Raw genomic sequence first — 23,092 nt, 5'->3', positions numbered from 1 at the left:
TTGCTCTGATGTGACATATTCTTAGATTGTTTCTGTTTAACACACTTTGCTCTGATGTGACATATACTTAGATTGTTTCTGTTTAACACACTTTGCTCTGATGTGACATATTCTTAGATTGTTTCTGTTTAACACACTTTGCTCTGATGTGACATATTCTTAGATTGTTTCTGTTTAACACACTTTGCTCTGATGTGACATATACTTAGAATGTTTGTTTAACACACTTTGCTCTGATGTGACATATACTTAGATTGTTTCTGTTTAACACACTTTGCTCTGATGTGACATATTCTTAGATTGTTTCTGTTTAACACACTTTGCTCTGATGTGACATATACTTAGATTGTTTCTGTTTAACACACTTTGCTCTGATGTGACATATACTTAGATAGTTTGTTTAACACACTTTGCTCTGATGTGACATATATTTATTTTAGACATTTCAACCTCAACATTTTTTTTCTGTTTAACATGGTTTGTTTCTTTTTAAAAACTTCAATCTTATGCTGCTTATCTGTTTAAAATGCTTCATTGTTACATGATTTATATTTGTTTAAACTCTTGTAATATGCCTTCTACTTCAACCCTGGGCACAAAGCTGAGAAAGGTATTGGTTTTTTTGAGACATAATGGAATATTTTATAAACTGATTCCATACAGTTTTAAGTGTTTTGGGTGTTACTATTAGTTAAACTTTGAGAATTGGAGAATGTGGGTGATTGAATAAATTCCCAAATATGTAATCATTTCAGTAGGCTTATTCTTGTGGCTTTAATTTTACCATTTTTTATGGTGTATATGACTGTAAATAGCATTTTCTAATTTTTATTTTCATGCTTATGAATTTTAACAATAAAAACACTGGAAATTAAAGTTACAAGAAACTATGGTGTCATTAATAGGTAAAAATACATTAAATTTCACTTATTGCTAAACATGCAATGCATTATAGTAAAGTTTCTAACTTTATCACACATCAGACATTGATGAATGTGCAAACATTGTTGGTGTCTGTACCAATGGAAGATGTATCAACACCAGAGGGAGTTACCGGTGTGAATGCTTTGAAGGATTTGAAACAAGTGCTGACCAGACATCATGTATTGGTAAGAACTTTCAGATAATTACTGGTACATCATAAGTCTGATTAGGTCCAGTAAAAACTAGTTTTTTATTAATCATTTATTTAATTAATAATTAATAAATATATTAATTGTGTTTTGTATTAATATGTTTTATAATTATCCATAGGAACTATCAACTACAAATATAAGTGAGTAAAAGTATATTACATATTCTCTGTGTGTATGTTAACATAAGCTCATTCCATACTGGTACAGTCAAATAATTTAAAGAGAAAACTTATATTGAAATTAGGGTTATAACAAAATTGTACATATAAATTAACAATTGTTGGTCTTAAAATAAAAAAAATAATACCTGCAAGTTATATAAACACACAGAGCAATTATAAGCTATTTTTTATGTAATGATGCAAAAACAAATGATAATACACATATAATGGACATCATTGTTTGCCTTTTGAAATAATGACTTGTTTAAATATTAGTCATTGGTCAGTATCTACATAGTGAACATGTGCAAAAAAAAAAAAAAAGCAGAGCATTTACTGTAGAAACTTAAAATATTAAAAAACCATAAATGAAAAATATTTTCTTGATACACAGTTACAATCTTTAATCTCATCAACAATAAGTCTACACATTTCAATGTGGTAACTGTGTATTATGAAACATTATGTGTATGTGGATTTTAATATTTTAAATAAATGAATATATACACATAAGTTCCTTTACATTTAACCTTTTAATAAAACTGAAATTATTAAAGCAGTGGATTGTGCATTACAAATACATAATGTCCAATCCAGAAATCCTAAAGAGGGTGGTTTTGGATGTACCTTTTAGGTACAGGTTTCTTTTTGTTAATTGATAAATATACAAGTCTCCATATTAGCTAGTACTAAGGTTTACCTGCTGGGAGTAAATTCACTATATTTGAACGAAGCCACATTTTCAACATCATTAATCAAACAGTTACCAAGCTTTTTTGCTTCCACTATCATCTTTTTATGTTTAGCTTTCAACTGAGATACGAACAATTTCATCTGCATTTTGGAAAGGAATATTGAAGCATCACTATAGTTAGCAGCAGAACGAGCAGAATTTGAAAGCAGCTACAGGTATAATGTTGTACTTTGCTTGCTGCACAGTATCTACCAAGGCAGTTCTAAATAGTTCCTGAATACTTCTTGTATTGAGCTCATGATGCACTGACAGATTACAATCACCACTTGAAATTACTATTTGAAGCCCTAGTGCTAAAAGAGTGCGAGAAAAATCCAAAAATTTCATTTCAAGTAAAGAAAGTCTGGATTGTGTGCTTTTTTTTATGTCTCCCAATGGTTCATGAGGAACCTGTTAAAGAATAATTGTACTGCTTTTATTGTTTGTCAGTTCATTTTAACCATTGCTATAATAACAACTGCTTATAACAAGGTCTACACAGCTGGCCCTGAAGGTTCATTTTGAATGTGTTCTACTGTATTTTTAATTTTAATTAAGTCTTAACTCATCAGTAACTTTGGTTTCTAAAGAAACAAACAGGCAGTGTTTTAAGAAACTAAAAATATTTGAAATATTTATACCTAAGCCTTTTACAACTCTTATTCAGATGTCCGTCTGGGTTACTGCTTCAGCTATGCTGCTGGTTATGCCTGCATAGACACAACAGAAATGAAAGAGATGACTCGAACTGATTGTTGCTGTGGCATTGGAGCTGCCTGGGGAAACTTATGCCAACCTTGTCCTACTAGAGGAACAAGTGGGTAAATTACATAATGTTAAAAAAGACCCCTTTTAATTAATTTTAACATAAGAAAGAAACAAAAAGTGAGTTTTTTATTGGCCATAATGTCTACATTCAGTCAGTGATAAAGTGTCTACTTATTTTGTATTATTTTTAATATGGTGGTTAAATCTTGAATCTAGGAAGACATGTAAAGTGTTGCTATACAGGTGTTTTAGTAGCTATAGATATTTTAATAGAAAGTAAAATATTCTTAATTAGTAAATACTTTATCTAATTGGTATTTCATTTAACAAACAAGTTTCAGGAAATACTGTAATATATAACAGTGATGCTTCACTCCAGTACTTGATTTATATTTTACTTAAGTAGTTGTCCCTAGTGGCGAGTCTGAAGGCTTATAATGCTAAAAATGGGGTTTTAGTACCTGTGGTGGACACAGTACGTATAGCCTATTGTATAGTTTTGTGTGTAACAGAAACAAACTTGCATACTTTTAGAATAAACAGGTTTCCCAATTCTTTCTTGAAATCATAAAACCATATTACTGTCATGGCCAAGCCAATCCATTAGTTCCCTCTTTTGTTTACTATAGTCTGCATAAGCAGTTTTTTCAATAGCTGAAAACTTAATATTCTAAACATTGTATGGATGTAATATGAAAACATATTTAAACATTATGAAACAGAAGATTCCCAGATTGTAAATACAATAAATAAACATAAAACTCCAAAAGACTTGAGTAAATTAAATTCATGAAAACTAATCTGAAGAAGAGAAAAAACAGAATGCTTGCTGTAACACATTTTCATTCCTAATAATAGGCAGGAAATCACATGCAATCAGTGCCCTATGTCATATTTAATGCACCAAAGAAAGCATCCCTGATGTTAGGAACCAATGGATTATAGATTTTGCTAGTGTTTTTTATATGTAGGTTTTGTCTAGTGATGATTAACAAATAATGCCAAGTCGCACTTTCATGTTATTAACTGTGACAAAAATGTATGTGAATTTTTTCTATACACCACTAACCTCAACATTGTTTTTAATTTATCTTGTAGAAGATTTCACAGATCTGTGTCCTCTCGGACAAGGATATAACTTAATAGGCCGTGGTGAGTACTATTACGTACAACGTACATCTTGCTTATGAATGTGAGCTACTTTTTTAATCTGTTTATCTGAATTTAAAACAAATTGAGGATTATAAATGTGATGTATTTTTATGAAACATTTATACTTTTACAAACAGTACTGATAAGGAAAACTTAGTTGCTTATAAGTTAGAAAGTCATATGCTACAAAATAAAATGAATCATGAAGTAATTTTAGTGTAAAAACACAGTAACTTAATTTGCCTTCTAATAGATGGACTTTTCTAAACAAATTAGTTTACTTTGTCATGTGATTTTGCTTATTAACTCATCTATATAGATAGTAGCAACATCATTTGTGAATAAGTTAAGATAATAACAATAATAATTTTAACCATATTATTTGTTCTGCACTCCAGATGTTGATGAGTGTGCACTCATGCCCAACCTCTGTCCTAATGGTCAATGTGCAAACACCTTGGGTTCTTACAGATGTATCTGCAACCGAGGTTACAGACCCGATCGGACTAAGACCAGCTGTGTAGGTACGTTATCTACTCCCTTAGCAGACTTCAGCAAGTTCATTTTCTCTTGACTTACGTCATTTTGATTTATATCTGATTCAACCTGTAAAAAATCTCCTTAAATTTGTTTACAGATACTGATGAGTGCCAACAAAAACCGTCTCCATGTAAATATACCTGTAAGAATACAGAAGGAAGCTACTTGTGTCTTTGTCCAACTGGCTACAGCCTCAACCAGGACAGCAAAACCTGCCAAGGTAAAGTGGTGATATCTCATTGCAAGTAAACTACTTGAGAAAATGTTGTTTAAAAATATATTTAATAGTATAACCTGTACAAATATCAAAATTTGTTACTAAAACAATGGGTGAATGGGATAATATTTGTCACTAAAACAAGTTGGTGAATAGGATAATATTTCAGTTCAAAGTAATGTAGTAGTTTTTATTAAAGTAGTGTAACAAAGGAATAATTGTTTCCTCTTTTAGATGAGCTAGTAGTTTCTTTTAACAATGATTAGTGAAGAAAATATATTTTAATGTATCTTTAATATATGAATATATTTAATTTAAACAGACAAACTTGTAAGTTGATTTCTAAAAAGATCTGAATTGAATGCCATAGGAAGTTATTAATTCAGAGAAACAGTTTCTGTTGTGGTTATGAAAGTTTTATTATCCAAGGTTACGAGCTTCAGTTTATTGTTTACAGTGGTTAACAGTGCTATTCTTAGTTGTGTGTGATACATGTAACATTTATTTAGTAACTTGTGATACAGACAGTTGTTTCTTCTTCTAGATATTGATGAATGTAGTACAGGCCAACATGACTGTGAACATGGCTGTATCAATACTCCTGGAAGCTATCATTGTACTTGTCCTGAAGGTTACAAGAAACTGGCAAATAGGTGTATAGGTGAGTTTGTAGCTAACATATTTCTGATCTGCAAAGAGATATACCTCATGTTTCCATAGAGCTTACCTGTTTTTTAGGGGTGTGGGAAACTTCTGTATTCATCTGTGTCACATGTAATTATATTATTGATTGTTCTCTGATAATGAGTATAATTGTTACATTAATAAAAATAATAATCAGAGTCTGTCTCCTTATCTCACTGTTCAGTTCAAGTAATATAAAATATCCATGTCATTAAGAATGGTAGTTGTGAATAGTTGGAATCGTGATGATACAGAATGTTGGCCACAAGAATCACATATTTTAAACCACTTTTAAAATATTTGAATACTAAGTAGGACAATTTCATGGATATACTTTTAATGTATTTTAATTATGAAAAAAAGATTGTAGGATAGGTCAAGTAAGTAGAAGAAAGAAAAGGACAGATGTAAAAGGGCTTGGAAGGCTACTGAAAACAATATTTTTTCTTATTTTAACCAGGTAAAACACCTACTGTCAGTCATAAGTCATGGAATTTTGTCTTGCAACTTTGTTGTATGTTGGACAATAATGCTGGAAGAATACAACTGTACGTTATACAGGTCAGCAGGATGGAAGTTCCAATGAATCATCTTGTTCATTTGTTAAGTACCCACCTCTGACCACTGTACTACAGTCAAAATCATCGATGAAAAACCACACAAGCATTGTAGATAAACACTGCACATTGCTAGTCAGACCTTGAGGAATAGAAACTGCATTATGAAAGTATAGCTTGGGTGTAACTTGCTAAACAGCAAAATAACATGTTGTATGTCCAACTCTGGCCACTGTACAAGCAGTGAAAACTGTTTATAACAAACCACATAAGCATGTGAACAGATACAGCATGTAGCTAATTACAATAAGAACTTGTGAGATAACAATTTAATTACCCAAATAGAGCTGCATATACTGCTACACATGTGTATGTGTAGTGAATCAAAATTTCACTATTTCAATGTACTTTCATATAAGTAAATGAGTTACTTTTCCAGACAAGAGTATAGAAAGAATGATGAAATTTACCACTCTGATTCTTTCACAAAACGTTTTGGTCTGAGGTTCCAATGATTCTTTTCTTGTATCAGAGAAGATACTAGTATATCTATAATAATAAAAAGGATGTGTGTGTGATTACCATAACTCCAAGATGAAAGAACCAAGAAACCTGAAAGTTTGCAAATGTACTAAATAAACCTTGAGTGTGTGCACCTGTGTATTATTACTTATTCATGTGTATGCATTTGTGCATCTTACTATGAGGTAAGCATGCAAAAACCTACATTGAAAATATGTGACCATCATACCTCCAAACATTCAGATAAACATGCATATCATTGTAATTAAGCAAGCTAGCAAAACACCATATAGAAAAGAAATAATTTCTTATTTTACAAATAGAAATCACAGACAGACACACACTTGCATCTCTGTTTATGTGTGACCACCATAGCTCCAAGAAGAAAGAACCTAGAAACCTGAAATTTTGCCTCCATACTATAAGGACCCTGAGGGTTTTCACCTGGGTATTGATACTTATCTACATGCACATCTTTGTGTGCAAAAAATACATAGAAACGGAATGTAATGCTACAAAAACTATTGGAACAAGAAAGCCAGAACTACGAAAACCAAGTTACATAAAATGTAAAAATTGTACCACTAAATTGGCTCAGACTAACATAATTATGGTGATTTTGGCAGAGTAGGGATGAACATTGATAAAGTGGACTGTTAAAGAAGTACAAATTAAACTAAATTATCTGTTGTTGTTTTTTTTCTCATAAGCTATCAGGGTTATTTTCTAAACACACTATTAGGATAATCATTCCTTTTCACCAGTGCATTTTCCATATAAAAAAGAACATACTTCCTTATCTAACTCTTCTTTTAATTAGTTTTTTTTATAGTCAATAATGTTTTCATAATCCCTATTTTAATGGCCATTAATCTTTTTTAATGTCATTTAAGTGTTTGATATTTATTCATTACACCTTTTTAATTGTGGTTCCCTTTTAAGAGTCTCAATATCTCTAGTTCAATTTGAAATTGAGAAATGGCCATAACATTAAATAACTTGACACCAGGACTGGAAAGGCCAACTTCAGGTGACTAACGCTGCTGTTTGAACTATCCGTTAGTCGCCCTGGCGAGTTGTTATTACAATTTTGCTGCATGTATTTTAACGCTTTTATTACTTTACCTTTTGATACTGGCCATAATGACAAATAACCAGGACTGGAAAGACCAACTTCAGGTAACTGGTGGTGGTTCTTGTACTTACCTGTTAGTCTTCCTGGTTAGTTATGATCATTACCATTATGCTACAGGAAGTCTTTTACAACTTTGTAGACTGGATGTCAACATTGGTTTTATGCCATTTTATGTTTTTAATTGCTGTTTTGTTTTTACCTTTGTTTCCTTTTATGAATTTTACTACATTTACTTTACTTTTACTGGACATTTGGCTAATTATTATTACAATTTTGCTACATGTCTTTTAAAACTTTTATTACTTTACCTTTTGATAATGGCTGTTATGACCCACAACCCAGAACCAGGACTGGAAAGGCCAACTTCAGGTGACTGATGGTGGTTCTTTTACTTACCTGTTAGTCTTCCTGGTGGGTTATGATCATTACTATTATGCTAGAGAAAGTCCTTTACAACTTCTCTTACTCTGCTTTCTCTCTTAACATTTTAGACTAGGTGTCAACATTGGTTTTATGATTTTTCTGTTTTTCAATGATGTTTTGTTTCACCTTCATTTCCTTTTATGAATTTTACTACATTTAGTTTGTTTTTACCTTTTTACCGGGCATTTGGTGCAGATAGCCTAGCTACTTTGTGCCATAAAACACTATATCAACCAACCATAATCCCTATTTATTAAGATCTGTAATGAGTTGATGGCCAATTCAAGTAAAGATTGACATGTGTTTCTTTTCTACATACCCTCATTTTATAAGCATTATTAACCCTACTATCCATGACATTGAGAAAATGTAACTTGTCCTCAGTCTTGTGAATAAATTTAGTATTAGGATGGGATACAAAACAAAAGATAAAAGATACTAACCATGACATTGAGAAAAGGTAACTTGCCCTCAGTCTTGTGAGTAAATTTAATATTAGGATAGAATAAAAAAAAAAAGATACAGAACATTGTAGTGAAAATAAAATGGTTGAAATTACTTGTCAAGAATCTAATATTAATATTTTATAAAATAAAAGATGTTATTTTAATAAGGTGTTATCTGGTTATTAATTAATGTGTGAAACTAGGTTTGTTTTATGGTGTTATCTGGTTATTAATTAGTATGTGGATCTAGGTTTGTTTTATGGTGTTATCTAGTTATTAATTAATGTGTGTTAATGTATGTGTGAATTTTGGTTTGTTTTGTGGTGTTATCCAGGTGTTAATGTATGTGTGAATTTTGGTTTGTTTTGTGGTGTTATCCAGGTGTTAATGAATGTGTGAATTTTGGTTTGTTTTGTGGTGTTATCCAGGTGTTAATGAATGTGTGAATCTTGGTTTGTTTTGTGGTGTTATCCAGGTGTTAATGAATGTGTGAATCTTGGTTTGTTTTGTGGTGTTATCCAGGTGTTAATGAATGTGTAAATTTTGGTTTGTTTTATGGTGTTACCCAGATGTTAATGAATGTGTGAATTTTGGTTTTTTTGTGGTGTTATCCAGATGTTAATGAATGTGTGGAACAGCCTCATTTGTGCTCTCCTCTCGGTACCTGTCGAAACATTCCAGGAAGTTTCAAGTGCATCTGCCCACGTGGCTATATTACTGATCCATCAGGAACAATGTGTATTGGTAAGTATTTATTTTATCCATCATTTTTTTCACTTTCCCTGCTATATATACCAACCTGTATTTGGACACTTTGATGTTTGTCAAAGGTTACTACTAAGTAGTGGGCTGCTTGTTTCACACAAATATATAAATCCACTACTTAGTTTATTATTTATTAGTTTACTTGGTAAGTAACAATATATAATAGCTTTAGGTAAAAACAATTAATGACTTATTAGGTTACTGAAAATATGTTGTGCTTGTGTGATTTTCTCTTTTTTTTCCAAAACTAATAATTTAAAGCTTTATTATGTTATTTGTGTGTTTGTAACATGCATTCAATAATGTGAATATGTTTTTTATCAGACTATTGAATATAGGTTTGTAATATTTGTTGTTTATTTGTAGAGAGCTACTCACAGTGTAATTAATTGTTTTTCATACAAGACTCTAAACATAAACTCTTTCAGACATATGCTACTGATTTACAAATAAAAGTATTATAAATTAAACTGATACATGTCAATTTCTGTAATGAGCAAGAACAAAGTATAATATTACTTATTAGTTACGCTGAAAACAATGTATATTTCACAATAACACATGCTTTAGACATGTTTCTGTGAAAAAAAACAAAAATAAAGGTTACAAACTGTTTTATCTCACAAATAAAAAGTTTCTTATTGTAATATGAACTTCAAATGATTTTTGAACATTTCAGTATTTATTGCATTAATTCATTATCTAGAATGTTATTATACAAGTTTAAAGAGTAATTAGTTGTTCTTTCTTTCACTAGATGGTTCTCAAAAACATTTACCATTCAGGTTCAGAACCATTTAACTTTACTTTCTCTCATTAGGTAATTACCTAAAGAGTTTGTCATTTAGGCAAGGAAGTGCTTATTGGAGCATTCCTTCTTGGTTGTCCACTGGTATGCGAATTTAACTTTCTCTGATTGGATAATTATCTTAACGAGTTTGCCAGTGAGGCCAGAAAGTGTTGTTTATTGGAGCATTCATTCTTGATTGTTCACCAGGTGCCGTATATTTACAGAAGGCTAAGTAAAATAACAAATACTCTTTAATGTGAACCATTTGAGTAATTTTTCAGGACCTGCTATACCACACTTCACTTCATTGTGGTTTTGAGTCTGCTATTCTATATAATATTTGTAAAGAGTACTGGTGGTACTTGAGGGTTTTTGATCAATTTCATGTCTTATTTTACCAGATCAATATCAATATTTTTATTACTAATGAATACAGTATGATATTAGCCTGTCTTTGAAAAGACTTATTTTGTGAACAGACTCAGATGAATGTCTGCATGATGGACGCTGCCAGTATGGATGCGAAAACCTTGAAGGCACTTACCGATGTGCATGTCCCCCAGGGTTCATCCTGCATTATTACTGGAACCAGTGTATAGGTGAGTAAAACAAAGATTAAACCCTGAACTGTTCTTAATGTTTCACAAATTATTCTCAGTACTAAATAGCAAATCACTTAATACATTGCTTTGTTTTTTTATGGTATTATAGAAGGTAGCAGACTTGGTGGTGGTACTCCCTGTCATGGCAGTTCCTGTACTGATGGATGCATTCCTAATGGAGCAAATGACTATATATGTCTCTGTCCAGATGGATATCAAAGAATTGGACAAGGGTAAGTGTTTGTTGTAGTCTTGGTCAACTTTAGTCATAGTTTTGTGTAAAATATATAAATAGAGGGAACAAAGAAACCATTTTATCTTTCACAAAATAAGTTTGCTTATTTTTTTGTAATATGAATTTTAAATATCTTCTTTGTGGTATGAGTAATCACAATGTTTTCAGTAACATATGTAAGCTTTGTTTTAACATTATTTTTAAAACTTCTAACATTTATGGCTTTTTAACTTTGGATATACCAAAGGTAAAGTTTGTATTAATACACACGTGCTGTTTGATTATAAATGTAAAGTTCATTTAGACAGAAAAATTTAATCATATGTATCTTAAATTGTCTATTTTCATTAATGATTTTTGAAGTCACTATTGAAGAATTTGACATGGTATCCTAACCACATCCATTGCTACTTACTATATTTCACATCCATTGCTACTTGCTGTATTTCACGTCCATTGCTACTTGCTGTATTTCACGTCCATTGCTACTTACTATATTTCACATCCATTGCTACTCACTATATTTCACGTCCATTGCTACTAACTATATTTCACGTCCATTGCTACTAACTATATTTCACATCCATTGCTACTAACTATATTTCACATCCATTGCTACTTACTATATTTCACGTCCATTGTTACTTACTATATTTCACGTCCATTGCTACTTGCTATATTTCACGTCCATTGCTACTAACTATATTTCACGTCCATTGCTACTTGCTATATTTCACATCCATTGCTACTTAACTATGTTTCACGTCCATTGCTACTAACTATATTTCACGTCCATTGCTACTTGCTATATTTCACGTCCATTGCTACTAACTATATTTCACGTCCATTGCTACTAACTATATTTCACGTCCATTGCTACTTACTATATTTCACGTCCATTGCTACTTACTATATTTCACGTCCATTTACTAACTATGTTTCACGGATCCATTGCTGCTTTGCTATATTTCACGCCCATTGCTACTTAACTATGTTTCACGTCCATTGCTACTAACTATATTTCACGTCCATTGCTACTAACTATATTTCACGTCCATTGCTACTTACTATATTTCACGTCCATTGCTACTTACTATATTTCACGTCCATTGCTACTAATTATATTTCACGTCCATTGCTACTTGCTATATTTCTCAGCATCGAAGATGCATCCCCATTTTTTAAATTAAATTTTGAAAAAAGGTAAACTTCAGAATAAGGTGGCAGCACTTCCACCAGTCTTACCAAGATGTTTCAGGGATTGTTTAGTGACTTACAGTACATAAATCCAAGATGTTTCAGGGATTGTTTAGTGACTTACAGTACATAAATCCTAGATGTTTCAGGGATTGTTTAGTGACTTACAGTACATAAATCCTAGATGTTTCAGGGATTGTTTAGTGACTTACAGTACATAAATCCTAGATGTTTCAGGGATTGTTTAGTGACTTACAGTACATAAATCCTAGATGTTTCAGGGATTGTTTAGTGACTTACAGTACATAAATCCTAGATGTTTCAGGGATTGTTTAGTGACTTACAGTACATAAATCCAAGATGTTTCAGGGATTGTTTAGTGACTTACAGTACATAAATCCTAGATGTTTCAGGGATTGTTTAGTGACTTACAGTACATAAATCCTAGATGTTTCAGGGATTGTTTAGTGACTTACAGTACATAAATCCTAGATGTTTCAGGGATTGTTTAGTGACTTACAGTACATAAATCCTAGATGTTTCAGGGATTGTTTAGTGACTTACAGTACATAAATCCTAGATGTTTCAGGGATTGTTTAGTGACTTACAGTACATAAATCCTAGATGTTTCAGGGATTGTTTAGTGACTTACAGTACATAAATCCTAGATGTTTCAGGGATTGTTTAGTGACTTACAGTACATAAATCCTAGATGTTTCAGGGATTGTTTAGTGACTTACAGTACATAAATCCTAGATGTTTCAGGGATTGTTTAGTGACTTACAGTACATAAATCCTAGATGTTTCAGGGATTGTTTAGTGACTTACAGTACATAAATCCTAGATGTTTCGGGGATTGTTTAGTGACTTACAGTACATAAATCCTAGATGTTTCGGGGATTGTTTAGTGACTTACAGTACATAAATCCTAGATGTTTCAGGGATTGTTTAGTGACTTACAGTACATAAATCCTAGATGTTTGGGGATTGTTTAGTGACTTACAGTACATAAATCCTAGATGTTTCAGGGATTGTTTAGTGACTTACAGTACATAAATCCTAGATGTTTCAGGGATTGTTTAGTGACTTACAGTACATAAATCCTAGATGTTTCGGGGATTGTTTAGTGACTTACAGTACATAAATCCTAGATGTTTCGGGGATTGTTTAGTGACTTACAGTACATAAATCCTAGATGTTTCGGGATTGTTTAGTGACTTACAGTACATAAATCCTAGATGTTTCGGGATTGTTTAGTGACTTACAGTACATAAATCCTAGATGTTTCGGGATTGTTTAGTGACTTACAGTACATAAATCCTAGATGTTTCAGGGATTGTTTAGTGACTTACAGTACATAAATCCTAGATGTTTCGGGATTGTTTAGTGACTTACAGTACATAAATCCTAGATGTTTGAGGGATTGTTTAGTGACTTACAGTACATAAATCCTAGATGTTTCGGGGATTGTTTAGTGACTTACAGTACATAAATCCTAGATGTTTCGGGGATTGTTTAGTGACTTACAGTACATAAATCCTAGATGTTTGAGGATTGTTTAGTGACTTACAGTACATAAATCCTAGATGTTTCGGGGATTGTTTAGTGACTTACAGTACATAAATCCTAGATGTTTCAGGGATTGTTTAGTGACTTACAGTACATAAATCCTAGATGTTTCGGGATTGTTTAGTGACTTACAGTACATAAATCCTAGATGTTTGGGGATTGTTTAGTGACTTACAGTACATAAATCCTAGATGTTTGAGGGATTGTTTAGTGACTTACAGTACATAAATCCTAGATGTTTCGGGGATTGTTTAGTGACTTACAGTACATAAATCCTAGATGTTTCGGGGATTGTTTAGTGACTTACAGTACATAAATCCTAGATGTTTCGGGGATTGTTTAGTGACTTACAGTACATAAATCCTAGATGTTTCGGGGATTGTTTAGTGACTTACAGTACATAAATCCTAGATGTTTCGGGGATTGTTTAGTGACTTACAGTACATAAATCCTAGATGTTTCGGGGATTGTTTAGTGACTTACAGTACATAAATCCTAGATGTTTCGGGGATTGTTTAGTGACTTACAGTACATAAATCCTAGATGTTTCGGGGATTGTTTAGTGACTTACAGTTCATAAATCCTAGATGTTTCGGGGATTGTTTAGTGACTTACAGTTCATAAATCCTAGATGTTTCAGGGATTGTTTAGTGACTTACAGTACATAAATCCTAGATGTTTCAGGGATTGTTTAGTGACTTACATTACATAAATCCTAGATGTTTCAGGGATTGTTTAGTGACTTACAGTACATAAATCCTAGATGTTTCAGGGATTGTTTAGTGACTTACAGTACATAAATCCAAGATGTTTCAGGGATTGTTTAGTGACTTACAGTACATAAATCCAAGATGTTTCAGGGATTGTTTAGTGACTTACATTACATAAATCCTAGATGTTTCAGGGATTGTTTAGTGACTTACATTACATAAATCCTAGATGTTTCAGGGATTGTTTAGTGACTTACAGTACATAAATCCTAGATGTTTCAGGGATTGTTTAGTGACTTACAGTACATAAATCCTAGATGTTTCAGGGATTGTTTAGTGACTTACAGTACATAAATCCTAGATGTTTCAGGGATTGTTTAGTGACTTACAGTACATAAATCCTCATGTCTACTTCTCATTTTTGTGAGCTATATGCTTCTCATTATCTATCTTTCAAAGAGTATACCTTATATTACCACTAGAATATCTGTATTGTTTCTAGTAATAACATTATTCTAAGACTGAGGAGTTAAAAAGAGTGCAGGTATTACAGCACCACATGTACAGTGACTTGTTCTTGTTTATTTATTTGTTATTTAATACTGAGTACCTTGTACATTTCATTTTGGGTGATATAGAGGGTCTTGAATTGTTGTCTAGCATCGAAACGTTTCCTCTAGTCTTAAGTTTAGGCCTTTGAGCAACATAACCTTCAGCCTGGAAGATGCAGGGTAAAACGTTGAGACTTATTTTGGGGAAAAAATAGCTGTCTTCAATGCTGGGAAATACAGAATATCAATAGAACCAAACTCACACAGTGAGTAGTACTGATACAGATTACCATTTAGATTATTTACTACAACAATACCTGATAGTGCATGTTAAGTGGTTTATAAAATTTTGTTATTATATTGGTTATAGTACATATGTTAAAAAAAAAAAAGTACCCAAACAGAAATATATATTTTCCAGTGTAACTTGTCAAGGTTCAGAAATAACTAGTATTTATATTAATATATCCATTCTGTAGATATATGTTCCACTGTGAAGTACACCCCACCCCTCTCAGTTCTTCTATTTTATTGAAGGTGTTAATGAATGTATTAACATCTACTAATCCTAAGTAAGTCTTCATTTTCAGCAATATGGCTAAGGGCTTGTTAAATTATAAATCTGATTTAGTTAGATACCTGCAGGACACAGTACAGTTAACCCATTGTTTAGTTTTCTGTATATCAACAAAGTTTTTTGCTGAAATGAAACTTCTGCTTTCACCTAATAATATATTCAGTTACCAGTTTTATCTTATTATCAGTCTAATGGTGACTGATACTACTCTTAATACTACCATTTTGAAATTGCAATACTTTTAAGTTTGACAAGTAATATGTCAGCAAGTATGTTTACTTTATGTTGCAGACACTGCGTGTCCACATCAACATTTCAGTCCTTTGGCACAAAACTTCCTTTTGCCAATGGGAGAGAATCGTATGTTAATGGCCTACTTCCTATTAATGGTGGAAAAGCTCTACCAAGTAGTGGTGGACAACTTCTTTCGGGCACTGGTGATTATGGAGATAACAGACTTTTACAGTATCCCTATCAGCAGCAAATTCCTGAAATTAGTCGTTACGTTCCTCCCTCAGACAAGATCATCTCCACAGAAGGTTGCTATGCTTGTGGTTCTAGTGGGAGAAGAAGCAAAAGAGATTTGACACGGAGAAAATGGAAATTTTTGAAGAGATTGACATTAGAAATGGTATTTGTCATTGAGTTTGTTTAAATCATTAACTGTTTGTTTCTAGACAGGTTATTTTTACAAAATTATTAAATCACATTTTGTGTGCATTAAAAATGTTCTGTCAAATATTTCATTTATAACCATATAATATTGAGCAGAAATTGACAACTTAGTCAACATTAAGTGGCTGGAAAGAAAAAAATATTAAGTTTTTTTTTTTTTTTCAATAATATTTGCCACTTTATGTGTGTATTTGGGGACAGCATGAAACTTGTATGATGTTCTCAAGTAAAATTCCCTCGGTGAAATTCCTGTACATGGTGAGGGGACCTCCCAGGGAAGGTTTTGTTCTTTTAGTTTACCTCCTCTGGGAACTAAACATCCACCCACGTGTTTGCCACGTATGGTTACCTGTGAAGGGGAGGAGAGGATCCTGGTGGTTTAACCGTAACACCCTACTTTGGCCTTGAATTCCTGTAGATGGTTGGCTTTGAGGTGGCCCCCCTTGGGTCAGTCGGCTGGTCCACTTGGGCTAGGGTCAACCAAGTACCAGTGGTGAATGTTCTCAACAGGTACTGTGGATATTATATCTGATGCTGGTGTTTGGGTATAGTGCTTAAGAAACCCTGGTGTTGCTGCAGTGTCCTTGTTTGGCATTGTAGTGCTTTCCCTTGTAGGGCTCCATGGTGGGTGGGTTTAGTGGGCACCAAATATTCCTTCTTTTATTATGGATCTTTCAAATAAAAAACTCACAATGAAAAAACAGTCTATAGGTAAATGACCATGTTTTGAAGATTCTGAGCAGCAATCTTCAACACTTGTTGTACCTCATTTTGTTGTACTGCATTCTCTTTCAGACAAACCTTTAGATGTCTCCCATTGTCATTCAGAAGGGACAAGAGGGACTTGCTGGCTCTTCAAAGTCAGTAAAAAAGCTTTGATCTGGTGACATATTGTTGGAAACATCCACATCTCAACACAGTGAACTCCTCTTGCATTCAAAGGCAATTAGGGATATACTTATTGAGGTTACCCCTCATACTACTTTGAATTCATCACAAGGAGTTGTTGTTGAGAGAGATTTGAAGAACATCCTTGAGTCAGAGATTCTTGCTGGTTTCTCCACTCAGAGTTTCTGCAATGAGGTGCATCTCCACTTACAAAGATGGAATTACTATGCTGACTAATATCCTCATTCTGACATTTACATCACCACGTCCACCTGCCACCATCAAGGCGGGTTATCTTAATTACAGAATACAGCCATACATTCCAAACCCTCTCTAATGTTTCCAGTGTCAGCAGTTTGGTCACTCAAAGACATCATGTCGTGGTTCCTTGACTTTGCTTGTTGCAATAGCAAGGACCATCATGCTTAAGAGTGTGAAATTGATCCTTATTGCATTAATTACAATGGCTCTCACCCATCCTACTTTTGTTCTTGCCCTAAATGTTTGGAAGAAAAAGAGGTGCAGCATTTGAAAAGGATTCATAACAGTACTTATCCTGAGGCTTGAAAGTTGCCGTCCACCACTTCATCTCGGATGTATGCTGCTGCACTTCATTCCACAACTACACTGGGAGTGCAGACAGATCTCTCTGTACCTCCAAAAGAATCGTTCTCAAAACAAATGAAAAGTCTTTTAACCTCCATGGTTACAAAAGTTGAATCAACTTCAACACCCATCTCTGTCTTATATCCATTCCAACAAGATTTACTTCCTTTGGTTCACATCTCTGTCTCTTATATCCATTCCAACAAGATCCACTTCCTTTGGTTCACATCTCTGTCTTATATCCATTCCAACAAGATCCACTTCCTTTGGTTCACATCTCTGTCTCTTATATCCATTCCAACAAGATCCACTTCCTTTGGTTCACATCTCTCTCTTATATCCATTCCAACAAGATCCACTTCCTTTGGTTCACATCTCTGTCTTATATCCATTCCAACAAGATCCACTTCCTTTGGTTCACATCTCTGTCTCTTATATCCATTCCAACAAGATCCACTTCCTTTGGTTCACATCTCTGTCTCTTATATCCATTCCAACAAGATCCACTTCCTTTGGTTCACATCTCTGTCTCTTATATCCATTCCAACAAGATCCACTTCCTTTGGTTCACATCTCTGTCTCTTATATCCATTCCAACAAGATCCACTTCCTTTGGTTCACATATCTCTCTTATATCCATTCCAACAAGATCCACTTCCTTTGGTTCACATCTCTCTCTTATATCCATTCCAACAAGATCCACTTCCTTTGGTTCACATCTCTCTCTTATATCCATTCCAACAAGATCCACTTCCTTTGGTTCACATCTCTGTCTCTTATATCCATTCCAACAAGATCCACTTCCTTTGGTTCACATCTCTGTCTCTTATATCCATTCCAACAAGATCCACTTCCTTTGGTTCACATCTCTGTCTTATATCCATTCCAACAAGATCCACTTCCTTTGGTTCACATCTCTGTCTTATATCCATTCCAACAAGATCCACTTCCTTTGGTTCACATCTCTGTCTTATATCCATTCCAACAAGATCCACTTCCTTTGGTTCACATCTCTGTCTTATATCCATTCCAACAAGATCCACTTCCTTTGGTTCACATCTCTGTCTTATATCCATTCCAACAAGATCCACTTCCTTTGGTTCACATCTCTGTCTTTATATCCATTCCAACAAGATCCACTTCCTTTGGTTCATCTCTGTCTTATATCCATTCCAACAAGATCCACTTCCTTTGGTTCACATCTCTGTCTTATATCCATTCCAACAAGATCCACTTCCTTTGGTTCACATCTCTGTCTCTTATATCCATTCCAACAAGATCCACTTCCTTTGGTTCACATCTCTGTCTTATATCCATTCCAACAAGATCCACTTCCTTTGGTTCACATCTCTGTCTTATATCCATTCCAACAAGATCCACTTCCTTTGGTTCACATCTCTGTCTCTTATATCCATTCCAACAAGATCCACTTCCTTTGGTTCACATCTCTGTCTCTTATATCCATTCCAACAAGATCCACTTCCTTTGGTTCACATCTCTGTCTCTTATATCCATTCCAACAAGATCCACTTCCTTTGGTTCACATCTCTGTCTCTTATATCCATTCCAACAAGATCCACTTCCTTTGGTTCACATATCTCTCTTATATCCATTCCAACAAGATCCACTTCCTTTGGTTCACATCTCTCTCTTATATCCATTCCAACAAGATCCACTTCCTTTGGTTCACATCTCTGTCTCTTATATCCATTCCAACAAGATCCACTTCCTTTGGTTCACATCTCTGTCTTTATATCCATTCCAACAAGATCCACTTCCTTTGGTTCACATCTCTGTCTCTTATATCCATTCCAACAAGATCCACTTCCTTTGGTTCACATCTCTGTCTTATATCCATTCCAACAAGATCCACTTCCTTTGGTTCACATCTCTGTCTTTATATCCATTCCAACAAGATCCACTTCCTTTGGTTCACATCTCTGTCTTATATCCATTCCAACAAGATCCACTACCTTTGGTTCACATCTCTGTCTCTTATATCCATTCCAACAAGATCCACTTCCTTTGGTTCACATCTCTGTCTTATATCCATTCCAACAAGATCCACTTCCTTTGGTTCACATCTCTGTCTTATATCCATTCCAACAAGATCCACTTCCTTTGGTTCACATCTCTGTCTCTTATATCCATTCCAACAAGATCCACTTCCTTTGGTTCACATCTCTGTCTTATATCCATTCCAACAAGATCCACTTCCTTTGGTTCACATCTCTGTCTCTTATATCCATTCCAACAAGATCCACTTCCTTTGGTTCACATCTCTGTCTCTTATATCCATTCCAACAAGATCCACTTCCTTTGGTTCACATCTCTGTCTCATATCCATTCCAACAAGATCCACTTCCTTTGGTTCTGGGTGTAGGCATTTTTTCTGATACATCTTTTTCTCCCACCCCAAGATGCAAAACGTTCATTTGTTCGTGTTCTCAGTCACTGGAATCCCCTTCTAACAGCAGAGGTGTGCACAATCAACCCAAGGTAAGATGCATGGAAGTTGATAGACTTCTCTTGAGAATAAGGACAGTGAGGAAAAAAGTCATGGTCGTAAGCAGAAGGGTTCTCCTCCCAATTCGACTATATGTAAATAAAAATGGTCACCTTGATACATTGGAACTGTCAAGATTTATGTTCTAATCTGAATGACATCAAAACACTGATTGCTTTCTACCATCCTGTTTGTCTTTCCTTACAGGAAATCATTCCTGAAACCTGCCAATACAGTCACATTTAAGTGGTTTTCTTTGTACAGAAATGACAGACTGTGTGATGGATGAGTGCATGGAGGGGTAGCACTGTTAGTTGATCAACATGTGCCCACCCTGTCTTTGCCACTCTACACACCCTGGAGACTGAAGCTATCCGTGTTTCTTTGGGTCATACATCACTGTTTGTTCTCTCTACCTGTTGCATGGAGAGACATATGATCAATCAGACCTTGATGCTCTCATTCAACAGTTGTCGTCTCCCTTTTTCATCCTGGAAGACTTAATGGACATCATACCCTCTAGGGAAGTGCTAATATTGATAGGAGGGGTCGCTCTGTAGAGCATATGCTCTCTGATCACAATCTTTCTCTTTTCAATACTGGTTCTTCTATTTATTTTCGTGCACCTAGTCAGTCTTTTCCTACTATTGATCTCTCGGTTTGCTCCCCTTTATTATTCTTTCATTTTTCATGGATGGTTAACAATAATCCACTAGGCAGTGATCATTTCCTTATAATTTTGAGAGAGATTGGCCGTGGTTGATGCCACCTGACCCACATGCCTTGGTGGAAGCTGAATCAAGCAAACTGGCCCACTATCACTGCTCTCACAGAACTCGATCCTGTCATCGTTTTTAAGCAATCAATCAATAGACGACTCTGTAGCAGCAGTAACTGACTGTATTATACAAGCAGCTGCTCAATGTATTCCTAAAACCTGGACATGTTTTCCACAATATCCTGAAATCATGTCTGCCACATGGCACAGAAGACTCAAAAATGGGCCTGGGATACTTTTCGTAGGCATCCCACACTCTCACACTGCATTGCATGGGAGCAGGCCCATGCTTAGTGGGTAAGACATCAAAGCCAGAAGGAAACTTGGATTAAGTTCACAATCAGCATATCTTCTACCACCAGTTCCAGAGTCATATGGGACAAGATTCGAAAGGTCAGTGGGCAATATAATTTTGTCCCCCTCTCGATTTTGCTCCCTGATGGCCAGGAAGTCGCTGATACTCGGAGCATCACCGATACTTTAGATGGAAGCTTAGCCGGGTATTTAGCACTTCTGCTTCTTCCTCCACCTTCTTACAAACATCAAGACTTGGGCAGAGTGATCACCTCTTTCCTTTTCGAGCTGATTGTCTCTATGATTTTAATCATTCATTTACACTGGTGGAACTCAAACTGGCTCGTCTTCGGTCTGGCAGTACATTGGTCAGACCTGATGATGTACTATGACATACTGTGCCATCTGTCTACTGCTTCTCTTGCTATTCTTCTGATTGTTTTTAACCTGATCTGGCAGGAGAATGTTTTTCCTGATGCCTGGTGCCAGGTTATTGTCTTACCTTTCTCTAAGCCTTGGAAGGATCCCAAGATTCCTTCAAACTACTATCCAATTGCTTTGACGAGCTGTCTCTGTAAGACCATAGAGAGGATGGTTAATGTTCATCTTGTTTGGTTCCTCCAATCAAACAACCTTTTCTAGCCCACTTAGTGTAGGTTCTGACAACAGCACTCTATCTTGGACCACCTGGTTCAACTTGAAACGTCAATCAGAGAAGCCTTTCTCAAACGACATCTTGTATCAATATTCTTTGACAGTGAGAAGGCTTATGATACAACATGGAGGTATGGCATGTTGTGAGACCTTCATATGTATGGGTTAAGTAGCCATTTGTCCATTTTTATTAAGAAGTTTTTAATGGACTTGAGATTCCAAGTTTGTGTGGGTTCAACACTTTCCTGTTCTCTTCTACAGGAACTTGGAGTCCCTCAGGGCTGTGTTCTGAGTGTCACACTTTTCAGTATAAAGACTAATGCCATCACTGAACAACTCCCTCTCACTGTTGCAAATGGGCTCTCTGTTGACGACTTTCACATTTCATGTCAGTCATCGAACATGAAGCATATTGAGTGGCAGCTACAGGCTGCCCTCAATTGTTTACTGAAGTGGACCACAGAAAATGGCTTTAACTTCTCTCTCTCTCTAAAACCGTTTGCATGCACTTTTGCTGCCAATAGGCTATTCATCCTGATCCTGAACTCCATATTGGTGAAGTTGTGCTGCCTATGATCCATGAGACAAAGTTCTTGGGGCTTATCTTTTACCATAAGCTGAACTTTATATCACACATCAAGCAGCTATGGGTCAAATATACAAGAGCACTGAACATCCTCCGTGTCCTCTCTTCCACCATTTGGGGAGCAGACAGATGTTCTGTGCTAAAGATGTATCGTGCTGTTATTCGATTGAAACTTTACTATGAATCACTGGTCTATGGTTCTGCCAGACCATTGGCCTTAAAGATGATTGACCCCATTCATCATCAAGAACTTCAACTCTACACTGGGGCTTTCTGCACTTCCCCAGTTCAGAGCTTATACACAGAGTCTCATGAACCTTCTTTGCACCTCCACTGTTTGCAACTGTCTTTACTATATGCTTCAAAACTTTGTTTCTTACCAAAGCATCCCACCTGGGGTTGTCATTTCCTTCCTCAGTGGGCCATACTTTTTCAGAACAGATGATCTGCCATTGCTCCTTTTGGCCTTCGTATCCAGGCGCAGTTGGATGAATTGGGTCTGTCCTTGAATAACATTGCTGTATCCACTGGTCAACCCATCCTACCATGGCTTTTTTACAGTCCCCAAATGTGACCTATCTTTAAGTCATCTGAGAAAAGCAGACACTCCTGATTGGAAATACTGTGTACTATTT

The 23,092-nt window shown here is 34.9% G+C and overlaps 1 protein-coding gene across 1 annotated transcript in view; it reads left to right on the top strand.

The window, feature by feature from the left end:
* LOC143240634 (fibrillin-1-like) overlaps positions 1 to 23,092 on the top strand; it is a 209,582-nt gene that overhangs the window by 181,445 nt on the left and 5,045 nt on the right. Inside the window, 10 exon segments of the mRNA XM_076483387.1 lie at positions 984 to 1,109; positions 2,698 to 2,847; positions 3,897 to 3,950; positions 4,349 to 4,474; positions 4,588 to 4,710; positions 5,252 to 5,368; positions 9,090 to 9,218; positions 10,509 to 10,628; positions 10,741 to 10,864; positions 15,762 to 16,101. Of these exon segments, the coding sequence (XP_076339502.1) occupies positions 984 to 1,109; positions 2,698 to 2,847; positions 3,897 to 3,950; positions 4,349 to 4,474; positions 4,588 to 4,710; positions 5,252 to 5,368; positions 9,090 to 9,218; positions 10,509 to 10,628; positions 10,741 to 10,864; positions 15,762 to 16,101 (1,409 nt within the window).

The sequence above is a fragment of the Tachypleus tridentatus genome, chromosome 13, assembly GCF_004210375.1.
Source record: "Tachypleus tridentatus isolate NWPU-2018 chromosome 13, ASM421037v1, whole genome shotgun sequence".
Classification (NCBI taxonomy): Eukaryota; Metazoa; Arthropoda; class Merostomata; order Xiphosura; family Limulidae; genus Tachypleus; species Tachypleus tridentatus.
The sequence above is the reverse complement of the archived record's forward strand: the minus strand, read 5'-3'. Positions and strand labels throughout refer to the sequence as shown.